General features: G+C 53.9%; 15 protein-coding genes across 15 annotated transcripts; 7 read left to right on the forward strand and 8 right to left on the reverse strand.

Moving 5' to 3' along the window:
* Window positions 1–351: 351 nt before the first annotated feature.
* Window positions 352–724, reverse strand: DL89DRAFT_263937 (uncharacterized protein). Its single transcript, XM_040886033.1, has one exon. It carries the CDS (start codon window positions 671–673, stop codon window positions 437–439), a length of 237 nt encoding a protein of 78 aa, XP_040747131.1. The 5' UTR covers window positions 674–724; the 3' UTR covers window positions 352–436.
* A 13-nt stretch (window positions 725–737) lies between these two features.
* DL89DRAFT_6588 (uncharacterized protein) lies at window positions 738–1,207 on the reverse strand. The gene has a single exon (XM_040891962.1). It carries the CDS (start codon window positions 1,035–1,037, stop codon window positions 774–776), a length of 264 nt encoding a protein of 87 aa, XP_040747132.1. The 5' UTR covers window positions 1,038–1,207; the 3' UTR covers window positions 738–773.
* A 722-nt stretch (window positions 1,208–1,929) lies between these two features.
* DL89DRAFT_289604 (uncharacterized protein) lies at window positions 1,930–2,448 on the reverse strand (the record flags this gene model as incomplete). The annotated part of the gene is made up of 1 exon (XM_040889977.1): window positions 1,930–2,448. The coding sequence occupies one exon, from the start codon at window positions 2,446–2,448 to the stop codon at window positions 1,930–1,932; it is 519 nt and encodes a 172-aa protein (XP_040747133.1).
* Window positions 2,449–3,831: 1,383 nt separating this feature from the next.
* DL89DRAFT_6634 (uncharacterized protein) lies at window positions 3,832–4,307 on the reverse strand. Its single transcript, XM_040891964.1, has one exon. It carries the CDS (start codon window positions 4,195–4,197, stop codon window positions 3,952–3,954), a length of 246 nt encoding a protein of 81 aa, XP_040747134.1. The 5' UTR covers window positions 4,198–4,307; the 3' UTR covers window positions 3,832–3,951.
* A 131-nt stretch (window positions 4,308–4,438) lies between these two features.
* On the forward strand, window positions 4,439–7,342 carry DL89DRAFT_319600 (DNA/RNA polymerase; the record flags this gene model as incomplete). The annotated part of the gene is made up of 5 exons (XM_040891142.1): window positions 4,439–4,647; window positions 4,685–6,137; window positions 6,370–7,006; window positions 7,052–7,302; window positions 7,334–7,342. The coding sequence occupies 5 exons, from the start codon at window positions 4,439–4,441 to the stop codon at window positions 7,340–7,342; spliced, it is 2,559 nt and encodes an 852-aa protein (XP_040747135.1).
* On the reverse strand, window positions 7,341–8,494 carry DL89DRAFT_263938 (3',5'-bisphosphate nucleotidase). Its single transcript, XM_040886034.1, has 2 exons — window positions 7,643–8,494; window positions 7,341–7,581 (listed from the first exon to the last, which is right to left on the reverse strand). The coding sequence occupies exons 1-2, from the start codon at window positions 8,471–8,473 to the stop codon at window positions 7,387–7,389; spliced, it is 1,026 nt and encodes a 341-aa protein (XP_040747136.1). The 5' UTR covers window positions 8,474–8,494; the 3' UTR covers window positions 7,341–7,386.
* Window positions 8,495–10,271: 1,777 nt separating this feature from the next.
* On the forward strand, window positions 10,272–12,192 carry DL89DRAFT_277029 (clathrin adaptor, mu subunit). Its single transcript, XM_040889412.1, has 3 exons — window positions 10,272–10,280; window positions 10,401–10,440; window positions 10,532–12,192. Exons 1-3 carry the CDS (start codon window positions 10,278–10,280, stop codon window positions 12,091–12,093), a joined length of 1,605 nt encoding a protein of 534 aa, XP_040747137.1. The 5' UTR covers window positions 10,272–10,277; the 3' UTR covers window positions 12,094–12,192.
* On the reverse strand, window positions 12,150–13,575 carry DL89DRAFT_6738 (acidic fibroblast growth factor binding protein). The gene has a single exon (XM_040891967.1). It carries the CDS (start codon window positions 13,455–13,457, stop codon window positions 12,207–12,209), a length of 1,251 nt encoding a protein of 416 aa, XP_040747138.1. The 5' UTR covers window positions 13,458–13,575; the 3' UTR covers window positions 12,150–12,206.
* DL89DRAFT_6737 (uncharacterized protein) lies at window positions 13,576–14,111 on the forward strand. The gene has a single exon (XM_040891966.1). The coding sequence runs from the start codon at window positions 13,695–13,697 to the stop codon at window positions 14,094–14,096; it is 402 nt and encodes a 133-aa protein (XP_040747139.1). The 5' UTR covers window positions 13,576–13,694; the 3' UTR covers window positions 14,097–14,111.
* A 15-nt stretch (window positions 14,112–14,126) lies between these two features.
* Window positions 14,127–14,438, reverse strand: DL89DRAFT_289612 (uncharacterized protein; the record flags this gene model as incomplete). Its single annotated transcript, XM_040889978.1, has 1 exon — window positions 14,127–14,438. One exon carries the CDS (start codon window positions 14,436–14,438, stop codon window positions 14,127–14,129), a length of 312 nt encoding a protein of 103 aa, XP_040747140.1.
* Window positions 14,439–15,127: 689 nt separating this feature from the next.
* Window positions 15,128–20,133, forward strand: DL89DRAFT_319606 (uncharacterized protein; the record flags this gene model as incomplete). Its single annotated transcript, XM_040891143.1, has 3 exons — window positions 15,128–16,584; window positions 16,671–20,092; window positions 20,124–20,133. Exons 1-3 carry the CDS (start codon window positions 15,298–15,300, stop codon window positions 20,131–20,133), a joined length of 4,719 nt encoding a protein of 1,572 aa, XP_040747141.1. The 5' UTR covers window positions 15,128–15,297.
* A 21-nt stretch (window positions 20,134–20,154) lies between these two features.
* Window positions 20,155–21,278, reverse strand: DL89DRAFT_263942 (uncharacterized protein; the record flags this gene model as incomplete). The annotated part of the gene is made up of 1 exon (XM_040886035.1): window positions 20,155–21,278. A coding segment is annotated over exon 1 (1,109 nt), but the record flags the coding sequence as incomplete, so codon positions are not given.
* Window positions 21,279–21,618: 340 nt separating this feature from the next.
* DL89DRAFT_263943 (uncharacterized protein) lies at window positions 21,619–22,394 on the forward strand. The gene has a single exon (XM_040886036.1). It carries the CDS (start codon window positions 21,634–21,636, stop codon window positions 22,228–22,230), a length of 597 nt encoding a protein of 198 aa, XP_040747143.1. The 5' UTR covers window positions 21,619–21,633; the 3' UTR covers window positions 22,231–22,394.
* Window positions 22,383–22,703, forward strand: DL89DRAFT_263944 (uncharacterized protein). Its single transcript, XM_040886037.1, has one exon. It carries the CDS (start codon window positions 22,532–22,534, stop codon window positions 22,694–22,696), a length of 165 nt encoding a protein of 54 aa, XP_040747144.1. The 5' UTR covers window positions 22,383–22,531; the 3' UTR covers window positions 22,697–22,703.
* Window positions 22,704–23,102: 399 nt separating this feature from the next.
* DL89DRAFT_319608 (uncharacterized protein) lies at window positions 23,103–26,174 on the forward strand. The gene is made up of 5 exons (XM_040891144.1): window positions 23,103–23,622; window positions 24,450–24,613; window positions 24,643–24,914; window positions 24,949–25,299; window positions 25,396–26,174. Exons 1-5 carry the CDS (start codon window positions 23,193–23,195, stop codon window positions 26,066–26,068), a joined length of 1,890 nt encoding a protein of 629 aa, XP_040747145.1. The 5' UTR covers window positions 23,103–23,192; the 3' UTR covers window positions 26,069–26,174.
* The last annotated feature ends 237 nt before the right edge of the window (window positions 26,175–26,411 follow it).

The raw sequence follows: 26,411 nt of genomic DNA on the forward strand, positions 1-26,411 counted from the left end.
AATAAAGCTATATCTAGCTTTGACTTTCAGTTACACAAACTACACTGAGTGAGTCCAGAATTGTATACAGCATATTGTTTAATATGCTATTGCAACAATTACACATTTGACAAAAAGGCACTATATCAACAAATAGTGCAAAAAATAAGGAATTAGTTTATTATATTGCTTCCCATTTAAAAGCAGTGTAATAAATTGGCGTCAGAAATACAGAATGCCGAGAACTCAGATTTGAATTAGTGACAAAGCTATTAAGGAATGCTTTAAATTTAGTACATTGATCTATGTACTGGCAAAGGTAGCAAAATAATACATCATTTTATTCGCTTCACAAAGATGCAGCACATAAATGTTTTATTATTGCCTCGTGTTATGATACATATGAAAGATGAGTTCATGAAGCAGCTTCCTGCAAAGAGTAGATGTACGCGGGCCTTCAGCGGAAGAGTGAAAAATTAATTGGTGGCTTGCGAATGTGCATCGATTTACTTCTTGAGCGCAGCATACTATCTATATTGGAGGTCTGCTCATGTTTTGATGACCGAATCTTGTGCCAGAATTTTAGCGATTGCCTGCATTTGCTTTTGTTTTCCTCAGGTCCAAGGTCCAGCCACGACTTTTCAAAGTTAATGCTATACGCTGAGCTGATAGTTTCGTTTTCCAGCTTGTTCATGGGCAATAGACTGAGGGTTTGGAGTTAGGAATATGGAAAGTAAAGTATATTGGAATGAGGGGAGTAAGATTTTTCTCATTTCTCAGGCGGCGGACCCGCATTAAATACATAGGCTACAAAAGACAGGAGAACCTGCTGTGTCATGAAAACCAGAAAAAGTCATGGCCGAGAGGAATACCGTGCCTAGCTTTGCAAGGGGTTTATTGTGCATCGCCAAATTTGCATGAATTTGTGATTCTGCTAAACACCGAATCAGCCAAGGACCGACTTTGTGGTGGTTGCAAAAGGTCTGCTGATAGTCTTTGACAATACGGTGAAGTAGTGTCGCACAAATCATAGCCCAGAGGAAATACCGGCCACGCATGATCCTATCTTCGAGGAACGTTAGAATGGTGAGGCTTAGCCTCGAGCCTACCAGCTATCGACTAAGCAAACGGTGTGGACCTGCTTTTTGCAACGGAGGATTTAGCTGTCCACCCTCTGCACAGCAGGCCATCATTCGGCTATGCCATATTGCACACAGCTGTGAATATTGTCTGGCGCCTTTGCAGACTAAGTCTTGTCCTTCACTCCAGGGAACAGACAATAATACCATATTTATCTGCTTCCATTCATTCAGAGGTCGTCAGCCTGGAAAGCTGAGTATAGAGCAGGTTTTGGCTGTATTCGATACAGGTTGGCTGCCAATTGATCAGATGCCTCACAAGAGACAGCTGAATTGAGTGATCGAGCAACATGTAGCCTGTACCGTGGCCGACAATCTTGGGCGTTTTCAGTAACAAATAACTACATTTAGCAAGCTGTTTAACTGGTGCCGGTATAGACTCTACAAACGCTATTTTTCCTAATAGTACCATTCAAAAATATTCAGCAACGCTGACTGGTCTTGTGCAGCAGTTTGTTTATACCACGCCACTTTTTGTACACTGCCATATAGTTCCGAGGAATCTCTGATTGCCCATCGGCACTGTATCGTACAAGTAGGGTTACATGGTGATGTGTCGCTAATCCGATCAGATGCCATCCTGCACAAAATCGAGAAAAAGTTTAGCTGCCCACCGCTCCATATATTAATCAGTCGCGTAGTCGGCCAGGGTGTATCAAATAATAGCCCAGTCACTGGTGCCTGGTATGTGGTGCAGCCATGAGTGGTAAAGTCTTTGTTCCGTAAAACCACAAAGACCAAGCAAATATAAATAAGAATCTGTTTTCCGCGGGAGCAATCCGCCTGCGAGTGCCATGCCACATAACAACGCTCAGTACGTGATGTCAAGGGAGAAGATGGCAGGGCTTCCCGACTGGATGGAATTGAAGCGAACCATGGGGAAGCTGGTATCGATAAAGAGGCTGAGCTTGTCATCCTTAGCATTCTGGCAGGCAGAGGTGACATCGATGTCGCCAGGGGTCTGGCCAGCCACAACCTTGACCGAGCCAACTTGTGTTCCACTCATATCCTTGTTAGCACCAGCCACAGCGGTCTCGTTCCAGTTGTTATCTGTAACTAAGGCGGTCAGCGTGTACTCGCCAGTTGTGGCAACCTCAATTGGAGTCGGGATCTTGAGGACACACTTGGAAATCGGCTTGGTAGTAGGCAAGTCAAATCCCAGTAGAACGCGCTCGAAGTCGCGGTTGCCTCTGAACGCCGTAAGAGCCTTGTCCAAGCCGAACGGGATCGAGTTGCAGGGGATGTTGTTGTCGCAGGTCATACCGTTGTATGAAACAGTAGAGTCACGGGCAACGCGAACATTAATGGTGCATGCTTGAGCAAGAGCCATGGCGGCAGCAGCGATGACAGACGAGGAAAAAACCTTCATTGTGCAAAATAACAGGCTGTGTTCTTAGACTGAGGAATTATGAGGAGTGGGGGAGGAGCAGAGCAGGAATGTATTTGGAGCAGAGAGAATGGCGGAATCGAGCAGAGACCAGTCCGCGGCCTCCCACTTATACGGCTTAAAGTGCGGGGGAGGGAGGGGATTCAGGACAGTGCTGACAATTATTCCAGCAGTATAGTAGAAGCAAGGTTTTTGAGTCGAACAATCCGAAAGACGGCGCCATTCACGCGAGAGAGGGGGTGCGTGCTCGCAGTGCACAACAGGTAAGGCGCTTTGAACATCCATTTGCCACGCTAAAAATAGGGGTATCCCGCTAAAAATTTCCACTGCTGATTTGTTTATCCTGGAAACCCAATTTTAGAATTGTGAGAGGCACCTTGCCCATGCTGAGGTCGAGTTCAGTCCTAGTCAATCACGGTGCTGCGCAGGAAAGAGCATTCCAGAAAGTCAGCTTCGCGCTTCAAATACGAGTACGCAAGGTGGTGGTGGGAATTGGCCGACCTCTAAAGATAGCCAGCTAAGCGGAGCCTATGTGCGCGCAGCCCAGCGTGGAATAGTGCCATGTCTTGTTTGAAAGGAGGGGAAGGGGCGCCGACAATGCAATAGCATATATAGGGGTGGTGGATGGGCCAGTAGCACACTCCCCATAAATTGTCGCTGTGCATTGCCTATGTGTGCCAATGAGGAGGGAGGCCACGATCTGCACGGTCTCATTTGTCAACATCACTCAGATCACCATTTCACTCTCTACTTGGAGCTATGTTTGGATTTAAAAAGTCAAAAGGGCGCCGCAACATCCGCAAAAAGGATGACAGTGCCTTCGAAGACGACGGCGCTACGGCTGACATCGTCAAGCGCTCAGCAAAACCAGCCGCAAAGCCTGAGCGGACAATTGGCGGCAGTACAGGGCTCAGCTTTAGCGCAGAAGCAGCACCTACAGAGCCTACGCCAGGCAAATGGAATGGGAGTGTAGTGCCAGACCAAGATACTTCTGCAGCGGACACGCGCATACCGCATTCCAAAGATGAAGGAGCGAGTATCAAATCAGCTGTTGATGAGCCAGAGAGAAATCCGGTAAAGGGTCAGCAAGCACCGTATCCATTTGCAAACCGACGGAATCCCCGATGCACAGCAGATTCTGCAAGCCAAGATATTGCGGCGACAGCGTCAGGCAGCAGGAGCATACGGACTGGACGGCGAATTTGACGAGGACGATGAAGGATTCGGTGGCAGGAGCAACGAACCTGACTACATTTCCCTGTCAGATAACCTTGCCGGGTCACGAATTAGCGGGCCAGGCCTTGACAATCCATACGATGACGACGATGACATCTCAGGAAACGTAGCGGCTGAGGACGAAGACGATGCCGTAATAATCGACAAGAAGGAGCGTGAGCAATACAGGGAAAGCTCGCGTTTAGCCAAAGAGCAACTGATTGAGGAGGCTCAGGAAGCCAGCGAGGCTAGCGACTGGGAGAACGAACAGCTCCGCAATGCTGGCATCACGTCCACACAGGCATCGTTGAAGCGGCAAGCCCGCAGTCGACCAAAGGACACAGGGAATTTTGAGTTTGACGATTCATACATGAACTTCCTTCTGGGGCAGGAGGAGGACCAGCTAGTGATTGACGAAGACCGTCTGAAGACGCTGGAGAAAGACATAGAGCAGACAACCAGTGCACTTAAAGACATAGCCGACGAGATGGAGGCAGCGCAGAAACAGTGGGAGCATTTTTCCACAATGGCAAAATCGGTAGCCTAGAAATGATGCACTCCCATACACCGACTGCGGAAAAGGTTGATTGTTTTTTATTGAAGATGGGTGCGCTAGGCACACGACTTGTACCTTTTGTCCTCGGTTAACTCTCTCCCGTTTGCATCTTCTGCTTCCCATGTGTATACAGATATATATTCAGCAGCCAATTTTTATATAATGTCTAACCTTACAAGCAAAACAACAGAAGACGAGAATGATAACTCTGTCGTCGAGTACCAGCTGGAGCCAGTCTTGCCTGATAGCGAGCGCTATGGCAGGAGCACCTATCTTGCCACTGGCGAACATAAGGAACCAGAGGGTGCAGACTCCACCATGAGGCTGCTTGGTGTCGAGCAAGCTAAAGAGTCTGGCACTGTAGTGCCAGGGTTCGGCGACTTCCACACATATATTGGCGAGCGCAAGCGGCAAGCTAGCCGAGCAAGCCGAGCAGCGCATTGCTAAACTACCAGCACACGAGACGATATTCTCTGGCGTCGTGTTCCACATCAACGGATACACGCAGCCGTCACATTACGAATTGAAGCGACTGCTGATTGAACGCGGCGGCCAGTTTCTCCACTATCTATCCAAGACGAAGGTAACGCATATTATTGCATCGAGTCTGACGCTGACCAAGGAAAAGGAGTTTAGACACTATAAGGTGGTTCGACCAGAGTGGGTTGTTGACAGCGTGCGTGTTGGAAAGCAGTTGTCGTGGCACAAATACAAGCTTATCGGCCAAGGCAATACTGGTGTCAGTATAAAAGCAGTCAATGACCCCCTGTCGCAGTTGGCTGCCCAGCGGCCGACGCAAGACCCAGGACCATCCGATCTCGGACTGCTGGCAAGGCCAGCGCCTGTGATCGACAGATTCAATGAAGGGCTCAATCGGAGCTGGGTGCGAAAGAACTTGGCATCTGACAAGGACTTTATCAAGCGGTATTACGAGAACTCTCGCCTGCACCACATGTCAGCATGGCGGGCCGAGATGAAGGATTATGTTGCACAGCTGCGGTCCAAGTATAAGAAGGGCACGGGTGCAGACAAGGTGGGTCGGAGTCAGCGCATTATTATGCATGTCGATTTTGACTGCTTCTTCGTCACAGCGAGTCTGCTGTCACATCCTTATCTGAAAGACAAGCCTGTTGTCGTTTGTCATTCAAAGCAGCTGCAGCCATCAGACAGCAACCAGATCGATGAGGATAGTTTACAGGGCATGGGCCATCCAGGGAGTACCAGCCAAATTGCATCGTGCAACTACGTCGCTCGGTCGTTTGGGGTCCGCAACGGCATGTTCCTGGGACCGGCGCGTGAGAGGTGCCCAGGGCTGATGACAGTGCCGTACTACTTTGACACGTACAAGCGTGTATCGCGGAAATTCTACGAGGAGCTCACACAAATTGCCGACGAGATCCAGGCAGCCAGCATCGACGAGGCTCTTCTTGACGTCACCGAGGTTGTGTATCGTGACTTTGACGGCAAGCCAGAGCGTTTAGCACAGCATATCCGCCAGATCCTCCTCGAGCAGACGCAGTGCACTGCCAGTATCGGAATCGGGTCCAGTATCCTCCTGGCACGGGTGGCTACAAATAAAGCAAAGCCAGACGGGGTCTTTGCCATCTCTGCAGAGCAATTTGAAGACATTGACTTGAGGGTGCGTGATCTGCCAGGTGTTGGTTATACACTTGAGCAAGATCTTGCACAGCACAACATCACATCAGTCAAGGATATCCGTAAAACAGCTCTGGCAGAGCTTCAGGCCATCTGTGGCGAAAAGACAGGCCAAACACTATACAATCACAGCCGCGGAATCGACGACCGAGTGCTGGAGTCAGACAAGCTGCGCCAGGTGTTTGGGGCAGACGTTGGCTGGGGAGTCCGTTTTTCGAGCCAGCAGGAGGCAGACCAATTTATTGGACAGTTGTCAGCAGTTGTATGCGAAATGATGTGCGCCGCCAAGCGCACAGGGAGAGGGGTGACACTGAAGGTAAAGAAGCGACGGGAAGGCGAAGGCAAACCGCACAAGTTTCTCGGGCACGGCATCTGTGACAGCCTGAGCAAGAGCACGGGGCTTTCGTCAATGACCAATGACCCGGCCAAGATCTCAGCTGTATGCGTTTGACCTGCTGCAGCAGCTTAAAATCGACCCTCTAGATATTCGGTCGGTTGGGATCCAGGTGTCAAAGCTCAACTCGATGGATGTAGCAGGCGACATTGGCGATCTGTTGACAAAACCCGCAGCTGACACATCGAAGCCCAGCGGTGCCATTCCTGTCATCGAGCTGCCGTCGGCGTCACAGTTGGACTCCAGCGTTTTTAATGAGTTGCCAGAGTCGATTCGCCAGGAGCTACAGGCGGTATACCAGCAGATCGACCCCAGCATAAACATTGTCCAAGGAAAAGGTGCGCTAAAGACCAGGGCCACTCCAACGTCCAGCGGCTCTTCATCTGCCACGCGCAAGCCCGGGCGGAAGGCGAGCGGGAGTTCAGGGTACAGTGGTCGAGGCCGCCCACGCAAGCTAGTGTTCCCGCCAAATTCCGGTAGCAAAGGTGGCCAGAGCCTGATGCAAGCATTCCGAAAGGCCGAGGTGCTGGATCCGGTAATGCCATCGCAGATGGACAGAAGTGTGTGGGAAGAGCTGCCAATGAATATCCGCCGAGAGCTTGCACGCGAGCACACTAAGACCACGCCAACACCAACCACGCCAACACTAGCCAGAAACGAAGAGGACACGGCAAGTGTTGGTCCACAAGAACGCTTACCAGTGGCTGACCCATCTTCTTCTGAAGGCGTGGCAAAGGATGAGGGTAGCACGCATGCAGTCCCAGTACTGTTCAATGCAAGCAGCCTGGACGACGTGCTTGATCTTGTCCGGCAGTGGGTCGATGCATACTCGCATGGCCCTCTCGACGAGGATGTTGACGAATTCAGCAATTACGCTGCGTCTTTGGTCAAGTTCCATGACTTGTCCGCCTCAGAACGCATGCTCAAGCACCTGAAGTACTGGGCAAGCAGCAAGGGCAAGGGCTGGCAGCATGCTGTGGATACAATCATCAGCAATGTCAACCGAGTGTGTGTAGAGATGTACGAGTCGCATATCTTTGTATAAAACAACAGGAGGTCATTAAAGCTTGCCTGCAAGTGTCTCCTGCACAGCCTTGATAACGTCATCAAAAATGCTCGCACTGGCAGCGACAACACCCTTGTTGGCGCTGAGCGTGCGGCCAAGGGAGAAGTCCAGCGGCTTGCCGTGGATGTCGGACACTCGGCCGCCAGCCTCACGTATGATCACGTTGCCAGCACCATGGTCCCAGATCTTCTCGACATAGGTGTCAGACACGGGCAGGCGCAGATAAATATCGGCGGTCGCCGCGGGCCACAGCCGCGTACTTGCACTGGCTGTCCATGCGCACCGAGGGCTTGGTGATTCCGAGTAGCTTGGCAATGTTGGCATTGTCGCCATGGTTCGAATGTCCTGACTCGACAGACTCGCAGAAGCTGGCATCCTTAGTATCAGGGACATTAGACACGTGAATAGGCGTCTCGACATCATCTGAGCCAGAATTGAGCCTCCGCTGGAACGCACCCTGGCCCTCGACGGCCACCATCAGCACTCCGCGCTCGCCGTCTGGCTTGCTCATATCGTAGGGCAGGTTCGGACACCCGACAACACCCAGACGCACCTGGCCGTCGATGATCAGCGCCAGGCACACAGCGAACTGCTCACCACGCAAGAATCCCTTAGTTCCGTCAATCGGGTCTAGCGTCCAATGGCGGCCAGACGAGCCACCGGCGTATTGGCCACGGTCGATTGCGCGCAGGATCTCAGCGGTTGTCATGGGTGCTTCTGTGGCGGTGTTAGTCAGCTCGACGACCTTTTCGCGCAGTACGCGGCCAGCGTCACCCTGCAGGTCCTTTGAATCCTCTTCACCCACGATCGGGTCGGCAGGGAAGTGCCGCTCTAGGATTGAGTTGACCACAGCCTGGGCGCTGAAATCGGCAACAGTCACAGGAGACTTGTCCTTCTTGACTAGTGTTTCGCCAGTGACCAGGTGCTTGAACACGGCCTGACACACGAGGGATGCGCGCTCGACGGCCTCGATGGCGACGGCTCTTTCCTTGGCGAGGTAGGCGGCTACGTGAGAGTAATGAGCAACACGGTTCCGTGCAGGCGTGTATGCGGGGAGTCGACTGAGCAATTTACCTGACATTTCGACTACGTGTGGCAGAAGGTAAAGTAGATAGCTTATTCTTAAAGCGAAGATAACAGAGCTGAAGTGCAGGGCTCGGCAGCTCTGACAAATTACCCCGGTACCAACCCCAAAGTCCCAATTGGTCGTAGGAGTCACGTGGATATGTGGAGCGGATCTACAGAACAGCAGCCAAAAAGCGGCGAGCAGTGGGAGCTGCTGCTGCTGTGATGCTCTTAGCAGCGTTTGCACATCTTCTCGAAGACAGCCAGTTGCCACGCAAATGACGCATATTGCCATCTCCACCAGAACACTAATGTGTGCTATATGGATGGCGCGGCAGGTGGTTTCGAATTCCTTCCAGGGCTTCATCAGGACACTCCTGGTACCAAAAGCGCAGGTCAATTCACGTGATTTCAGCGTAGGGGAAAGGTCAACCCACAATCTATGGACAACAGGAGTTGTTTGTAGAGAGCTGATCGAACAGAATCAGATCACGGATCAAACCAGCGCTGGAGTGGGCAAACCACAAAACAAGTTCGGCGCGACAGTCAGCCTCGGATCCATCTTTCACTTTTATTTTATCGAGAGTTTTCGCTAAGTAAGTTCTGGAATAATTAGACGCTTGCGCGCATCCGTCGGGGTGTCGGGGGAAACGGTGTGGCGAATCCATGCGTGGATGGATACGGAGAATCATGGCGGCAGAATGGAGGCCAGAAGTACGGCAGCACACTCTCGAATTCCAATGCGTGAATTCGAAATGGGGTGGATGCTCGGAATTCTTGGCACCAGGGCGACGCTGTTGGCTTTCTCTGGAATGTGCGCATTGCTGGGTTGCTTGGGTGAGGACGGTCGACGACCACACTAATGCTCAATTGCGTCCACCTTTTTGTAGCCATGCAGATTTTCGTTAAGACCCTGACGGGCAAGACCATCACCCTCGAGGTGGAGTCTTCCGACACCATCGATAACGTTAAGCAGAAGATCCAGGACAAGGAGGGTATCCCCCCTGACCAGCAGCGCCTGATCTTCGCCGGCAAGCAGCTCGAGGACGGCCGCACCCTTTCGGACTACAACATCCAGAAGGAGTCGACCCTTCACCTGGTGCTCCGCCTGCGTGGTGGTATCATTGAGCCGTCGCTCAAGGCCCTGGCGTCGACCTACAACTGCGATAAGATGATCTGCCGCAAGTGCTACGCTCGTCTGCCGCCTCGTGCCACCAACTGCCGCAAGAAGAAGTGCGGACACACCAACCAGCTCCGCCCCAAGAAGAAGTTGAAGTAAGCTACTCGCTTCGCGCCCCTGCCAGGCACACTGCTTGCTATTCTCCTCACTTCTTGTTTGTCAAATCAATACAATGTGGTCTCTAGCGAGCAGCAAAAACGTTATATTTTCCAAATATCCACCACAACATCAACAACATCAACATCATTATTCCAGTGTATATGCAATGTGCAGATGGCGGGTATGTCGAGTGCATCCTGAACAGGCTGCAGCCACGGCGCTGGTGTGCTGGAGGGTGGGTGGGCGATTTCCACGCCTTTTTTCTTGGTCGGTGGGCCGGGCCAATGGGCTGTGGCCATGTTTTTCTTGCAGCGCTCAGTGTGGAAGCAGCGCGTCAGAAGCCCTTCCCGCACCCACACCTGCCAGCCGAGCCAGCAGCTAGCCCTGGCATTTTCACTCTCCAGGCTTACGTCTGTTCCCCCTTTCACCGAAAGACTTTCAGCACCTTTTTCTTCTTCAGACTGCACTGTTTGGCACATCTCTTTCTCCGATTTGACCACTCGCATCTGTCTTTAGCACATACACAGAGAGAATTAACGAAATGGTAAAGAGCAGCCTGAATTCAGGCGGCTGGAATTCAAGCCCAGCCCAGTACAGTATAGCACCGACATAGTATAGGCTGAACGCACACTCACCAAATCCTGCCTCTCTCTTTGCATTCTAGGTTGTGCTTGCGTCGTCTATCTGTACAAAGACCGGCAAGGGTACGTTACAATGGAGAATTGAATGAGGACAGGGGAGGGTCATCTGAGGGCTTTGCGAGTTGGGCTACTAAAAACAGCAGCATCCTTGTAGCCCTGGTGTCGCGGCAGTTTGTTGAGATGCCCCGCACGCGCATCGAGGGACTCCTGGCGTCGTTTCCCAAGCTGATGGTCCCTAAGCAGCAACATACAACGGTGGAGACCGAGACGATCCGGTACGTATACCAGCCGATCGGCGAGGACATGTACGCGGTTCTGATCACGAGTCGGCAGAACAACATTGTGCAGGACATGGACACGCTGCATCTGATTGCGCGCGCAGTCTCTGACATCTGTGACATCGGCGACCAGCAGGACGTGATCATGCACGGGTTTGAGATCCTGTCGTCATTCGACGAGATCATCACGCTTGGGTACAGGGATAACGTGGATCTGGGCAAGCTGCGCACGATCATGGAGATGGAGAGCCACGAGGAGAAGATCCAGGAGATCATCGAGCGGAACAAGGAGCGCGAGGCGAAGCAGGAACTCAAGCGGAAAGCCAAGATGTTTGATCAGCAGCGCCGGGAGGCGGCTAAGCGCGGCATGGGCAACCCGAGCCTGGGAGGCATTGGGTCGGGCTCCAGCGGTTCGATGATAGGCAGCGGCGGTGGCCGGATGGGCGGCAGCTACGAGCCGCTGCTGTCGCAGGAGCCGGAGCCCGTGCGTCAATCGTTCGCACAGAACACGGCACCGGCAGCATCCACGTCGGCATTCACATCAACCGCACGCGGCATGAGGCTGGGTCGCAAGCCCAAGGGTGCCGACATCATGGGTGCCATGAAGAATGAAGTTGATCTTGTGCAGCAGTTCCAGCAGGACCTGTCGATCACCGAAGAGGTTCCTGCGACGGCTCCCGCTGCCGCTGCTGCACCGCTGCCTGCTATCGACATGAAGGGCGTGCATGTGCAGGTCGAGGAGCATATCACAGCTATCGTTAATCGGGACGGTGGGCTGGAGCAGATGGAGGTCAAGGGTGATCTGTCATTGGTGGTCAACGATGAAGCGTATGCGAACGTGCAGCTGGGCTTGCTGTCGAACGACACGCACAACGCGCAGGTCAAGACGCACCCCAAGATCGACAAGAAGAAGTTCCACGCCGAGTCGGTGATTGCGCTGCGCGACGCCAACGGCTCGTTCCCACTGGGCCAGCCCATTGGCGTGCTCAAGTGGCGCATCGTCTCGGGTGACGAGGACGCGGTGCCGTTCACGATCAACTGCTGGCCGACGCCTAACGGCAACGGCTCAATTGATGTGAACATTGAATATGAGCTGACAAACGAGCGGCTGGTGCTGGACGATGTTGTGGTGTCGATCCCAATCCCGCACGGCGCGCAGCCGACGGTGGGCGAGGTCGATGGGCTGTACAGCGTGAACCATGCCCGCAGCACGCTCGACTGGCAGATCCCAACTGTTGACGCCAGCAACAAGGATGGCAGTCTGGACTTTAGTGTGCCTGGCGACGATGCCGGAGCTTTCTTCCCGGTCATGATCTCGTTTGCATGCAGCAAGTCGTACTATGACCTCGACATCACTGGAATCGCGACGCCCGACGGCCAGCAGGTGGACTATTCGGAGTCTGTGGCCCTGATCCCAGTCCAGTACGGTGTTATCTAAAATTACGAAGCATCATTCGCATGTCCACGGGCTCACTTCTCCCTTTTCCACAAGCTTTTTTCTATATCTCGCAACTAAAAAAATTAAGATTTTACATATAAGACAGCAGCGCGCTATGTGGGCCGGATCTTGTTGAGCTGGTCAAACAGGCTGGGCTTGTATCGGAACAGGCGGCAGCCAAGCAGCCTGATGCCTGTCAGAGATCTCTCAAGCGCATTGACCAGCGCTGCCGTATCCTGGCCATGCTGTTCGCCGAGGAGCCGCGTTGCCTGCATGACAAACGCATTGTACATGACCACCATATCCTCCGAGCGTAGCCCCAGGGCGACGAATGCATCGACAATCTTTTCGACAATGAGCCCCAGGACATTACGCAGAGTCGACGTTGTAGCCAGGCCGGCGACAATGGCAAACGAGGACCGCATAACCGCGCGCACCTGCGCAAGGCCCTTGCCATTTCGGTTCTCTAGAATGGCCACTAGCGGCTGGCCCGGCGTCTGGATGGCCTGGCGGAGACTGGCGAACAACGCATCGAATCGCTCGCGGTCATCAACAAGCATTCCCTTCAACTGCTGGGCAGCCGCAGTCAGATCAGCGTCAATGCTATCCAATGTCATGGTGCTGGCGGGCGATGTCCAGAGCTCGATAATGGTGCAAGCGCAAAAGTCAAAGTCACTGAAGGAAAAGTGGGCCAAACAGCGCTTGGTAGTGTCAATGCGGTTGATGGTGAGAAACAGAATATGCGTGTACTGGTTCGCCAGCTCCTCGGGCAGGGCGAACTTTTGCATGATCTCGGTTGCCAGCGACACGCCCTCGACGTCCTCCACCTGCTTGGCGATGCGCTTTGCATTCTCGAACTGCCTGCGGCAGCTGGCCACGGCAATGTTTGCGCGCGCTGCGACCTCCGGCAATGCAGTGCGCGTGCGCGACGTCAGCTTGCGCCCCAGCAGCTCGAGCATCACGGGCTCGTCAAACATATAGTAGCGCTCGATCAGCGACGTCCTGGCTTGCATGCTGAGCGGCAACATGTGCTGCTGCTCCAGAAAGTACCGCGGTCGGTGCAGGAAATATTCGATGTGCTGGAACAGGTACATCTGGCCTTTGACGTACTCGGCAATGGCGGAGGTCGGGGCCCCTTGCATGTCAGGCTCGGTCTGCAGGGTGGCGACGAGTTCGGCGATCGAGGAGCCGTGCAGGTAGCCATGGAAGACCGACAGGTCGATGGTTATCGGTGTCGACACGATGGCGGTGAAGTTTGTGTCGTCGGCGGGTTCCTCCGCACGCGTAAAGCGTAGGAAGTCCAGGCTCGGGTGTGGCACGCGTAGGTTGGAGAATTGGAAGTTGTAGGATTTCAGAGCACGCATTATTGGCAGATGTGTGAAGGGCCGAATGATGTGAGCGGGCGTGGGCGGTATTTGCTTGTTTTGTTTTTTGTTTTGCTGGGTACGCACAGACGCTGCATAAATGGGTTCTGGGCTCTTTCTTGGCTATGAAAGCCCATTTTAATGCAGGTTTCGCAGACATGCGTATTACCAAACCGCTACGAGACCGATTCTGGACCTTGTCCACTTTTATTTTCATTCTCATAACCGAAGAGTAGCATGGCGCAGTGCACAGTCTGCCACGACGCGGCGTCTAAGTACAAGTGCCCAAAGTGCTTGGCCGGGTACTGTTCAGTCAAATGCTTCAAGATCCACAAGAGCGAGCCATGCGCAGTACCCGCACCCGAGCCGCCCAAGCCGACGCCCAAGCCGCAGGTATCCGCCAACATCCCCGAGATAGACAACGAGGAAGAGGAGGAAAAGCACCGGCTCAAGCTAGCCGACCTGCAGAAGCTCTCGTCCTCGATCCACCTCAAAGAGCAGCTGCAGAACCCGAATCTGCGGACGCTAATCGCAGCAGCGCTCTCCGACCCCGACCCGGTGGCAGCGATCCGCAGTCTCCGGCAGCAGCAGCCCGAATTCGAGGCTCTGGCGCAAGAGCTGATCAGCACAACACAGTAGGGAAAATTTTATTTTGAAACTAAAAAACTGTCAGACGCTCTTCTCAAGCAGCCTTTTGCAGATGTCTTCCGATTTCATGCCCGAGACGCTGATTGTCTCAACGCTGGCGTTGGCGAACTGGATGTCGAGTTTTGGCGGGCATGGCTCGCGCGGGTAGTTCACTGTGATCGGCAGGGCGGGGTTGGCGAACTGGATCCGCCGCAGGTGCTCGCGCCAGAAGTGGCGGGCGCCTGAGGCACGTGTGCGCTGCGAGAGAGTCAGTGTCAGGCCGGAGATGTTGGGCGACAAGCGGGTTGCTCCTAGGCCAGACTCGAGCGCTGAGAGAATTTTGTCAATCTTCATAATTGTGTAGTAAAAAGTGTGTCGAATTGGAGAGCAAGAGTGTCGGAATGCTTAAGATAATGAAGAGGTGGTGAAAAACGAGCGATGAGCCGAGTCATCGGGAGGAGCTTGAGCTGGGAGCCGGATATCCCGTTGATTTTTTTCACTCGCCACAGTTCCAGATGTGGGGAGAAAGCTCCTGGCGACTGCTTGTTTTGGAAGAAACCGCATTGTACACACCAGCCTGCTCAGGAGTAGAAAGGCCGGAGCTGACAGTGCAACACGACTACGGCGACGTGCCGCCTGGCATGGGCCCGCAGGCAATGTCGTCATTTGTAATTAGGTTTAGGGAGAGCATCAGCAATGTCAAAACAACACAAGAAAAGCATCATCTGCTCCGCTTGTAGCGTGCATGCTGTCGGAAAACATGTATTGCGCATGACCACCGATTGCCGCTAGCATGGGAATAGTCGGGCGCAGGTGGGTGAGTTTTGGCAGGTTACAATTGTCTCTGAATGGTTTGTACCAAGAACACTCGGGAGGGGTTTAAGAACCTTGCTGACATCCAGAAGCAGCGACGATCTTGGTACAGCTTGAGCACAACAGATGTGAATCCCTTCCGTCCAGCATGCGTCCTGTGTGGGGGTGGGGGATTATATGTGCTCGCCCAGACGAAGCGGTCTAAAGTTCTTTCTCTTTCTTGCTTTGCTCCATTTCATAAACAAAAAACCTTGGCGTTCCGTTTATCTATTTAGCTTCCTTTCCCTGAGCTATTTTTAACCGAGGACCCAGAAAAGGAACACCACTGAGGTGCATCTTGACACGAGCAACCTCTGTTCTTTTTCCATTTTTTAAAGCCCTATTTTTCTGTATTCTTTGTATGAACCAGCAGCACACGAGCGAATACACAGACCAGTACGGTGGGTCGGGTGCATCACTGCACGGCGGCCCGCAGGACCTCTCAGCACTGCCCACAGCAGTAGACTTCCAGCGCAACCTCCAGGCCATCCGGCACGACAGCCTCTACGGATCGGCTGCCTCTCTTGACGGACCGGCAGTGATGACACGGCAGAGCACAGCGGCGTCCAGCGCGGCACCCAACCTAGGAACCCAGTTCTCCAGCACAAACCTCAGCACATACAGCATGCGCAGCCTGAATGCGCCAGCAGGAATCGACGAGCGCATCACATACCAGTACGCGCTGCGGTATGCAATTCTGCTGGACGCCGAGAACGAGCAGCTGCGGGTACGCTCAGCGAGTGTCAGCTCGGGGACAGCGCGGGCAGTGCATGCGTCGGGAGCGCATACAGTGAGTGGTGGAACGCAGTTTGCAGTGCGGACGGTGGGGGTGGCCAGCGGGACACCAAACCTGAACAATCGCACGCCGACGCTGGTGCGCCCACAGAATGGCGAGCCGGGGGACCTGGGGCCGCACATTCAGGCAGGCAGAAAGTACAAGAACTGGCGCTCCAGTTTGTTCGATTTCGGTGACAATGCGTCGCGCATGCTGAAGGAGGCGAATGGCGGCGGCCGGCTCAAGGCGCTGGGCAAGCTGACTGGGCTGGTGGGCGGCTCGCATGCAAACGAGGGCCCCAATGCAGGGCGGCTCACCAGCGGGATTGTGCGGGCGGTGGCGCGGCAGGCGAAGACGTCAGCAAGCGAGTCGTCGGTTCATCCGTTTACCGCCGGCTGCTACGCAGACCTGCATGTGCACCTGAAGAGCCGTGCCCACAGCGAGGCACTGGGCGAGCGCGGCACGGTTGAGGACCTAGTGATAATGTTTTCGGACATTGCCCGCAAGCGGTGCCATGCGCAGGGCATCGTCAATGACGCGGATGTTGCGCGTACCGTGCGCAGCCAGGCGGACAAGTTTGTCAAGCTGCTCAGGACGGTGCTGCAGAAGAAGGCCCAGGCATCGCGCGAGGCTGGGCTGGCGCTTCTCAAATTGGACGACTTCAGCGAGGGCAACTCACCGGTGCTGCAGACGGGCGGCGGAACCCGGCTGCGGGCACAGTCAGATGCACCGTCAACGGTCAGCGGCACATCGACGCTGGACAGCTCGCAGTCAGACAAGTCGATCTGCGCATGGCTGAAGAGCGTGTTCCAAGTGCCGGATCATGAGCACAACTCGATCATGACTGAACTGCGGCGAGTGGTGACACAGGAGGTAAGTTGCAGTACAGAGCCAATGCACGCGGGACATTCTCTGACCTACGTACAACTCAATGTGATTTTTTGCTCCTTTGTTTCTAGAAGGCGGTGAGCGATCTGCGGGCGTGCTTGGCAGTAGTCAAGCAGGACCAGAGCTTTGTGGGCACACCTGCGGACTTTGCCTCGCGGCAGGCGTACGAATGCTGGAAGCAGCGCGAGATCACATCGCTGGAGCAGCTGATCATCACCAGCTCCCTCAAACAAAACTTCATTGCTGGCGGCAAGCTGGGAGCGCAGCCCATGCGGCCACCAGCCAGCGAGCTCGCCGGCGCAGTCGACGCCGACTCGGCGTTTGAGTACATTCCAGCCAGTGCGGCATCACACTATCGCATGCTGGTGCAGCGCGCTGTGGTGCACGACATTATCGGCAATCTCGACACTGCAGACCCAAAAACAACTCTGCCGCTGTCGATGGCGGGCGAGGACCTGCTCAAACAGTGCATGATCGCATGGCGTATCAGTGTCCCCTACCGCACGGCCTGCTACCTGGATGTAGTCAAGGACTACTACATCGAGGGCATCCTGCCGGCTGCGTACCTGCTGGACGCGTTTGGCAAGGTTGAACGCATCATCCACATGATCAAGCCGCACGAGTGGCCGATCTCGCATTACACGTATCTGCTGAACATCGAAAAGGCCATAGAGTTCCACACGCTTGGGTGTGTCGAGGACGTCATCGAGGAGCTGGACCAGCAGCGGCCCGACCACAATGCGGTCTTGAAGCGCACGCTGCGCTGTCTGGTCATTAACGACGTCACGTGCCCGGTAGTCCCCAACCAGCCCATGCCCAACATCCCCGGGCGGCGCGATGAGGTCATCGGCATGCTGGAGGGATCAATCCAGTACCGCTACAGCTGCCTCAAGGACCGGTACTTTGGCATTGAACCGTCGGGTCCAGCAAAGCTCGAGAGCTATGAGTTCCTGGGCGAGCTTGTGCTCGGCGACTACGAAAACTGCCGGAGTATCTTCACCGAGCCGCTCTTGTGCGACGGCGATCGGCGGTTCGACATTGCCGGGATCGTTGGCGAACTCCAGATCGAGTATTTCTACACTGATCTGATGCAACACCTTGAGCATGCCGGGTACTGCACTGAGAATGCCAACATCGAAGCTGCGCTGGCTCTGTTTGGGCTGCTGCAGCGCATGGCCAAAATCCACAGCCGCTACTCGGACCGCGCGCTCGAGGGCATCGACACGCAGCGCCTTTTTGATGAAGCAACGGCACTGTGGCTCAGCCAGCTGGCCACCGAGTCGGACGGCTGGGTGCGCAACGCACTGGCCATGGACAAGGTCATTGAGACTCCAGCTGGCAGCGAGCCTGCACCGCGGCATTCGACATCCGTCATCGATCTGATCACGTGTTTTTCGCAGCAAGTGGGTACGATCCGCCGCATTGCCTGGCCCGACATTGAGGCAGAAGCGCGGTTCCTGACGCACTTCATGAAAACGCTGTGCCAGTGCTTTGAGACATACGCCGACGAAATGGTCAAGCAATTCCTGGTCAGCCTGAGCCTGTCAGCCGAGGACCGGCCGGGCAGCCGCTCCGATGGATTCGGCGGGGTACGGCTAAACCGCAAATACCGCGAGCAGTCGCTGGCGGTGGCCCCGGCGGTGCAGGCAGCGGCAGCTCGGCTCGACCAGGCCACCGGGCTGCAGGTGGGCAGCGACGCGTGCGTCAAGCTCAACAATCTTGCAGTGGCAATGGACCGGCTGCACGAGCTGTACGACGAGCTGGAGATCCGCAAGCTGACAGACGCGCTGGGCGGCGAGACGCGGCCGTCACTGACGGCGTCGGCACCCAGCGGATTCCTGTTCTCGCTCAAAGTAGTCCATGGGGAGAACCTTGAGCTGTACCGGCGTGCACACGACGTGCAGGTGGATACCAGTGCGCAGCCGTACATCAAGCTGAGCATTGCGTCGCAGGCCGACGACGGCTCAGTCCACCGCGAGAAAATCGGCAAGACGCGCGCAGTAGCACTGAACTCCATGAATCCGCGGTGGAACCAGTCGTTCGACGTGGCATTGCCGGCCACCAGCACCCCGCAAGCTACGCCTGTTGAGGTGCGGGTATGTACACGTGACGGCCCCAAGCGGCTGGGCCACAAGGAGAAGGTGCACTGCCGCGGGTACTTTGTGCTGTCGCCGCAGATGGCTGGCCAGACTGAGGGCACACAGGACGTTATGCTAGACCTTGAGCCCGCTGGGCACCTGCTGATGCGCGTCACCGTTGATGGCGAGCGCGACGACGTCGACTTTTACAGCGGCCGCATGTTCCGCTGCCTCGAGCACACGCTGGCTGACCTGCAGCAGCGCATCGTCGAGCAGCTGGCGGTGTACGTGCGCGACTACCTGCGGCAGATTCTGGTCGTCCAGAAGCCGCGCTTCCGCCACACGCGCCTGGCCAGCAACGTGTCGGCCATTGAGCGCTCCATCCAGTTCCTGAAGCTGTCCGACAGCGGCCCCGCCACCGTACGCGTGACCCAAGAGAGCTGCCACGAGGCGCTGCTGCCGCTGATCGACTATCTCGAGGAGAACCTGCATGTGCTGTTCTTTGATCTCAACGTGGACACCGCCAACGGCGTGATTGCCCGTGTCTGGAAGGAGATCCTCAATGCCTTCGAAGACATCCTGTTGCCACCACTGCATGGCCGCGCCAAGGGCCTGGCCAAGCCGCTGACCGAGTCCGACGTCAACAACGTCTTCGACTGCCTGCAATTCCTAAAGTGGTACTTTGAAGGGGGTGACGACCACGACGGCATCTCTGAAGAAATCCTGACGAGCCGCAAGTTCCGCGAGCTCAAGGTCGTCCGCGACATGTACTTTATGACCACCAAGGAGCTGATGGAGGAGTACATGCATGAGCTGCATGCCTCGGCCATTGCCACCGCCCGCACTGCATCCACTGAGCGTGCCCAGGCCGCCCAGGCTGCCGAGCCAGCCGCCGAGCCACCTCTGCCGGCGCTGAACGCCCAACCGACACTCGATGACCTGTCGCGGTACGAGCGGCCACTGCCGCCTATCCCCACGCAGCAGGGCCTGCATCCGCTCAACACCGATAACCTGACGCGCCCGCGCTTCAGCGGCTACACCACCGGCTTCGACTCGTCCAGCGAGAACCTCTCGACCCCCTCGCACACCGAGGAGGTCCGCACGCCTGTATTCCCCAGCCCCGCCACGCCCACCCTGGCGCGCACCCGCTCCGTTTGGGCCCACCGCAACGCCGCCACTGCCAACAAGCTGCGTCGCCAGAACATGCTGGTCACTGACAAGAGCGACGTGATTCTGCGGCTGCTGCGGCTGCGCTACGATAAGGACGCAGCGGCCTTTGTCGACCAGCAGCTGGAGCTGAGGGCCAGCCAGATGAAGTACGAAATGACAAAGGCTATCCGTCGCGACCGGTCGTCGTCCAGCGCTACCACCAGCACTCAGGATACGAGTCTGGCTCCGGCACGTTTGCCGCCGCCGTTGCCGGCCAACCCGCGGCCCGCGTCGCAGGCTCGCGTAGACACACTTTAACAGTTATTCTTCTTTTATTCAACGCATCTTCTGTCCTCACCTACTTGCAGGTAATTTAACACAATCTCCTGGTCCTTTGCCAGGTAATCGGGCAGCTTGGAGAGCTTCTTTGGGTCGGCGTCGATGATCACCATGCGGTACCGCACGTGCTGTCCAGCAACAGAAGCCGTCTTCCACGGCACAGCGCCTGCCCCGGGCTGGTCTGCAGCAGCATCCGATGAAGCCAGCTGGATCAGAACCGAAATGTCCTTCAGCGTCGTTGCCAGCAGGAACTCCAGAACTGCCTGTTTGTCCGAACACACGTCGGCATCCGCACGTGCCAAAAACCGCCGCTCTGCCTCAACCCAGTCGCCAATGTCCGGCTGCCCGCTCACAAATATGCCATCGCTTTGTGCTCGCTGGTACATCGGAAACACGCCCTCAATGTCGAACCGGTCCAGCCTCTGCTGCAGCTGCTTGAGCCGCAAAAGAAGCCCCTCGTGCTCCAAAACCCGCGCTATCTCCTTGCTAGTCTTTTTCCAGTCGACTGTTTTGCCGTTGGAAAGCTCGATTTGCCGGCCATCGGCGAACACACGCAGGTTGTTTTGTGGTGACTCGGCTAGATGCCTGAGCGCCTGCAGTACGCGCTGCTGGTCGGTTGAATACAGGTCCAGTGGGCAGAACCCGCTAATGCGCTCTGTGTGCTTCAGCCGCTGGTGCATGCAGTACCGGCAAACTGTGCGTTTTACCTGCGTCGCCGCCGAAATCTGCTCGGCGTCAGGCAAATACCCCCATTTGGGCTTCACCTCCACTGTAAGTATGCCGGGTCCGATCATGTTTGGTGTAACTACTGCAATGCGCTGCCCTGCATCGATCTGCCGGTGTTTGCGGTGGCTAGGCCGTGAGTCCTCCGCCAGCCCTCCCAGCGCCGTTATGAACTCCTTGGTTACCGATACTAGACGCTGCGGGAGAATATACTCGCTGCCGATCAAACTGCCGATTACCTGCCTTGTGTACCCGATGCTATCTTGCTTGTAGTGGAGCTGCTGGTGCTCAGGCATGTCGGTGCACTTGCCTACGGGGCTTTTTGTCAACCGCAGTAGCCATCCGCGCAGTGTTTCGTCGGTACCAGTGTATGCAAACACCATGTTTTCGTTGCCTTCGTTCGTGTACAGCCAGTCAGTGGCTATGAGTGGCATCTGGCATGGCGGTGCACGGTCAATTGGCGATTTCGACATTGTTAAAAAAAACAGGTGCTTTGCTGACTTTGTATGTAGTAATGTTCATTTATACCTGATATCAGCATCAATCCAGTAATGGGCTACAATTTTTGATCCATATGTAAGGATGCTCCATTTCTTATCGACGCTGATCACAATTTGCATTGTGATGCAACTTGCATCTCATAATGCATCGATATTCGAGAGCGCTGAGAAAAAACTAGCCATGACTACACGAATCTACTCCCACCAACACTAGCCCCACACAATTGTATTTTTTGTATCTCTCCATGGCCCAAAGCATCTCTAATGCTAACACACTGGAAAACGGCAATATCATATACCGTGTACTAGGCATACTCGCCAACCAAGTGATGACTGACGAGCTCACCATTTTCAAGTACCACGAACTCCTTAACTATGCCTGCGTATGCCGCCTATGGATGGATGTCCTGAAACACCCTCTTTCCCAGACCATTATCGTCCAGAGCAGAACCAAGCCCAACGAGCGAGCCACCGAAGAGGCCCACCAGAAATACCAATGGGCATCCAACATTCCCTTTATCACGTCCTCGGGCATGTGCAGCAATGCAAAGGCAATGTATGTTGTTGGTGTCCAACTAACCATGCTGTTCTACTTCCACGAGACTCTACAGAACCAGGGGTTTGATAGTGGCCAATGGACTAGTGTAGAAAGCATTGCCTTTACCGGGAGCTTCTACTATAGGTTGTATGACCGGGAATACAGCTATGAGGATGCCGTCTGCGATTATATCATGGACAGGATGCCTAATATAGCCAAGGTAGAAATACTCATCGATCAACCAATTCGCTTTGTATACCGTTTGCATGGTGAGCTCAATAAGCGTATTGCCAGTAGTCAGTAACCGGATTTACTTGAAAACCAGTAGCCGCCATTTCCAACCAAGTCGCTATTAAATATTTACCTATGACACTCATATCTATCAGCATTGTTCGTTTTTATTACATGTACGCAGTTTATTTGGTGACCATTGGGCTGCAAACACCGCCTACATACATTACTATCGCTAATAATACTATTACCTGAAACCACTGTCCTTTGAGCAGCAATGTTATATCCAAAGCTCATCAACATATCCTCAGTATAACTTTATTTCATCACCCAGCTATGGATCTGGTACTGACATGTGGAGCTAGGATACTGCCATGAACGGCCAGAATGTAACTGCGGCGGCAATTTCGAGCAGTCAGTTCTGCAAGCAATCTGCATGCCAAGTCAGCCGATGCATTGCCTATAGAACACCTCCCCATGGCAACACCAGTGTAGCAGTCTCGGTAGTCCGCAAATGCACAGTCCTTGATGAATTATGAATGAATCTACCCAAAAATATAACCCCCGCGAGCTCTTGTCTTGAGATCTAAAGAATCTCAGCCAAGACTGATTTTCAAACCACACTACACATAGCAGCTCAGACAGGTGGCCATAGAGCTTCCTGTTGGGGATATCTTACTCAAGCAGGCCCTTCGCTTTTCTGCATATCTCACTAAGTGAGATTACTGGAATGTTCGCTTTTTCTAAAGCCCACCTTGGCGATAATTTATTTTTGGCAAGGACGGCGATTTTTCCTTCTACCTCTCAGGGTTTCCGCATTCACTGTGGTCTGTGTGGGCACCCTGCCAGGGTGTGGCTAGTAGGTCAAAAAAACATTTCTTTTAAAGACCGACTTCAGTATAAAGCAGGCAGAGCCCACCCACCATCTTGGTCTTACCACATTACCAAAGCAACACAGCTCGCCACAGCTTTATCCACTTCTTGGACAATATTTCTAAACCCCCTACCAGCAGCAAGTCTATCGAAGACGAAATCATGGTTTCCTGCAAGCCCGGACGTGCCAATGGCCAGTACTCTGCCTTCTTCATGGCGCACGATGGCATGGTTGATCTGCTTTGGAAGAACGTCAACAATATCAACATTGATTGTAACAAGAATTTCGACACCTTCACGTGCTGCAATGGCAGCGACTGCCGCGACTTCAACTGCCCCGGGAACCACCCCGCCCGCGAGGATATCGAAAACCTGAAGAATGCCATTATTCAGTATTCTCGCACCGGGGAGTTTTCCTCACCCAAGGGCAGTTCCCTGGCTGAGGGCAGCTTGTCGACTAGGATCAGTGCTTCCTCCGGAGACAGCTCCCCCACTACAGGCACTTCTTCCACTTATGTCACACCCAAGACTGAAGGTGCCACTGTGACTGTGGCCACCACTGTGACTGAGAGCAAGGCTAATGCTGGCTCTCGTCTTAACATGAGATCCGTGCTTGTCCTCCTGGTGCTTTCCTCCTTCGTCTCTCTGACCTAATTGGGACCTGGATTCTAGCACAAATTTATGCGTGTGCCGGTGGATATAGTAGCTCCTGCTCCATACTTTTAACTTGAATATATTTGTTTTGTCGACATTATTATAGTGAGTACGCCTAGCTGGGTATTTGATATAGGTCTATTCATTAATTCTCAAATAATATCTAGTGGATCATGGAGATATATGGAGAATATCTAGCATAGGATTGGATCTAACATCCGGAGTATCCACGAAATGGTACTGAGAGTAAACCTGAAGACATGTATATTTCTGTGGACAGTTTAAAAAGCTCTATCTACTTTCATCTCAGAGTTCAATATTACAAGGACGTTGCTGCGCAGCATCATGGGGACGAAGAGAGCACCATTCAGTTGCATAGCATGGGCACACAGTCCATTCAGATCAGCGACGTACAAAGCGACGGTGTCAGTCTGCTGGTGGAGGTCCTTGTCTGCTGAATAAGTATTCGAATGCTCAGAAGCACCGCTTTCGGTTCCTGTAAATCCAAATGGATGATCTGGATGTGCAACTCGGCTGAAGCCGCAGAACCCGCGCGAAATGGCTGCGGATAATCTGCCATGAAAATGACTATAAAATGCCCTTTGACCATCACTCAGAAACAAGCACGACAAAGCCCAGTCATTTACTGTCTTCTTTTCTTCCGCTGGACTCCGTCTTTCTACTCCTTTGCTCCTCCAATGAGTATCAATACACTATTAAAATGTCTTCGTAAGAAGCTTGGCGGCGGTGCTGTGTACGCCAAAGTGGACACTGAAATGCGCACGGTAATGGAGATGCGTATGGTCGCAATGAGCGGTGCTATCAGGGCCAAGCCAGGCTGGACCGTCAAGATGCAGGACGGTGCGATTCGCCAGAAATGGACTACCGAGACCAAAAGCCAGGGTCTGACTGATCTAGAAACCAAGTATGTTCGGAAGAACTCGACTACTACGCCAAGCTGCGTGACCCAGAGACTGGTATCGAGGTCAGTGGCGTCGACATGGTCTGGGCTTCTGACTCCCTTATTGACAACGCCCTGGCACAAGAGCTGCGCGAATATGCGGCTATCTTGGAGGATATTCCTGCAAAGCTGAAGGACTGGCACCCGAACACGAACGAGCAGGTGCTGAACCTCATCCACCCGTCGCTGTACCCGCTCTTTTACGACGGATCTTTCCTGTACCAGCCCATCGCCTCGCCAGCTGCCGCCCCGGAACCGCTGACTATCAAGTGTCGGCTGTGCGGTGTTCATGAGCGGCGCAAGGAAACGGCACTCAGGCATGGGCAACGTTCCAGTTGACGGTGATTATTTGTCGAGGCAGTACTGCTGGCTCCCTAGTGAGTTCCATGTTCGCGACGATGGCTCGGTCGAAGTCGAGTCGTACATCAACAACCTCCATCCTGTGAGGCATGCAAAGCTGTATCCGACTATTGCAAACATCTTTGCGCGTTTCGTGCCCATGTTTGAGAACGTGGTTACGGATCTTGCGTTTATGCGTGGCCGCCGCGTTGTACCTGACCTGTATGCGTTGTTTTCAGAAGATGGAAACCCAGACTTGGTCGAAAGCGATGGCGTGGATTCAGGAGAAGGTGGTGTGGTTGGGATTGACGACGAGTATAGAAGATGGTTAGAAACCAGGGAGTTCATTCCGCCTCCTCCAGAGGAGTTCAAAATGCCAGACCGTCCTATTCCCGCCTTCAGCTTCCGTAGTTGTCGCCTTCAGGTGATCGTCAAGATGTCGAACATCATGCTGACTCCAGACAAGCCAGAGTACAAGGGAGGCAGCTGGTATGTTGAAGCCATGGCCAACGAGCATATCGTTGCCACGGGAATCTACTACTACGATGTCAACAATATCACAGAGAGCAGGCTCAGCTTCCATCAGTCCATCAAGAGGTTGATTCACTATGAGCAAGGTGATAAGCGTGGCATAAGGCTTGGATATGGCATTGAAGTGGATGGCAATCTAGCTGCTATGTTGTCTCAAGAACTTGGCAGCGTTGAGGCTCTCAGCGGTCGCTGCATTTGCTTCCCAAATATCTACCAGCACCAGGTCTCTGGCTTCAAGCTCAGGGATCCGTCGAAGCCTGGCGACCGCAAGATCCTTGCCTTTTTCCTCATCGATCCGTCCACGAGGATCCCATCAGCCAAGGTCGTTCCCCCGCAGCAGCAGGACTGGTGGGCTGAGAAGCTGTTCGAGCTCCCGCGATTTGGCAGCCTGCCTCTTACAATCAACGACTGCTTGTTCGAGCACATTGAGTGGCCCATGTCGCTTGAAAAGGCCAGGGAAGAGCGCCTGAAACTCATGGCCGAGCGTTCGACGAACAACGAGACTGCTACCTCCATGTATTTTGAGCAAAGGTTCAACCTGTGCGAGCACTAGCATGTCTGCCAGCTAATTCCCTGTTGTCAACATTTCAACAATAGGGAGAGGGATGGGCCAAGCAACCACCGCCACAAAACGGCATATAGCATTGTTGCATGGGTGCTATTTTACTTGTTTGGTGGCGAAATCAGACTGTTGGATGTCCGCACAATATAGTAATCGTTATTCGAGTGAACAATGTTAGGAGCTGTATAGTGTGGTTGTTTGCCATTTCTGTTGGACTCAAGTTTCTCGGCCTCGGCACTCTACACAAAAGATATAAGCAGGACATGGGACGTGTAGCCCCTTGGGTACTGCATGGAGGCAGAATGCCAGCATATCAGCTGGAAAGAAAGAAACT

This window comes from Linderina pennispora (genome assembly GCF_002104995.1).
Source record: "Linderina pennispora strain ATCC 12442 chromosome Unknown DL89scaffold_1, whole genome shotgun sequence".
In the NCBI taxonomy this organism is placed as follows: Eukaryota; Fungi; Kickxellomycota; class Kickxellomycetes; order Kickxellales; family Kickxellaceae; genus Linderina; species Linderina pennispora.

Coding starts and splice junctions, on each gene's coding strand:
- DL89DRAFT_263937 (XM_040886033.1), bottom strand. CDS start 673: ATGAACAAGCTGGAAAACGAAACTATCAGCTCAGCGTATAGCATTAAC.
- DL89DRAFT_6588 (XM_040891962.1), bottom strand. CDS start 1,037: ATGCGTGGCCGGTATTTCCTCTGGGCTATGATTTGTGCGACACTACTT.
- DL89DRAFT_6634 (XM_040891964.1), bottom strand. CDS start 4,197: ATGTCTTTAAGTGCACTGGTTGTCTGCTCTATGTCTTTCTCCAGCGTC.
- DL89DRAFT_263938 (XM_040886034.1), bottom strand. CDS start 8,473: ATGTCAGGTAAATTGCTCAGTCGACTCCCCGCATACACGCCTGCACGG. Junction 7,582..7,642: donor GCCAGTGCAAGTACGCGGCT/GTGGCCCGCGGC, acceptor ACCTATGTCGAG/AAGATCTGGGACCATGGTGC.
- DL89DRAFT_277029 (XM_040889412.1), top strand. Junction 10,441..10,531: donor CTGTACAAAGACCGGCAAGG/GTACGTTACAAT, acceptor GCATCCTTGTAG/CCCTGGTGTCGCGGCAGTTT.
- DL89DRAFT_6738 (XM_040891967.1), bottom strand. CDS start 13,457: ATGCGTGCTCTGAAATCCTACAACTTCCAATTCTCCAACCTACGCGTG.
- DL89DRAFT_6737 (XM_040891966.1), top strand. CDS start 13,695: ATGGCGCAGTGCACAGTCTGCCACGACGCGGCGTCTAAGTACAAGTGC.
- DL89DRAFT_263943 (XM_040886036.1), top strand. CDS start 21,634: ATGGCCCAAAGCATCTCTAATGCTAACACACTGGAAAACGGCAATATC.
- DL89DRAFT_263944 (XM_040886037.1), top strand. CDS start 22,532: ATGAACGGCCAGAATGTAACTGCGGCGGCAATTTCGAGCAGTCAGTTC.
- DL89DRAFT_319608 (XM_040891144.1), top strand. CDS start 23,193: ATGGTTTCCTGCAAGCCCGGACGTGCCAATGGCCAGTACTCTGCCTTC. Junction 23,623..24,449: donor CAAGGCTAATGCTGGCTCTC/GTCTTAACATGA, acceptor TGTACGCCAAAG/TGGACACTGAAATGCGCACG. Junction 24,915..24,948: donor CCGGAACCGCTGACTATCAA/GTGTCGGCTGTG, acceptor GAGCGGCGCAAG/GAAACGGCACTCAGGCATGG.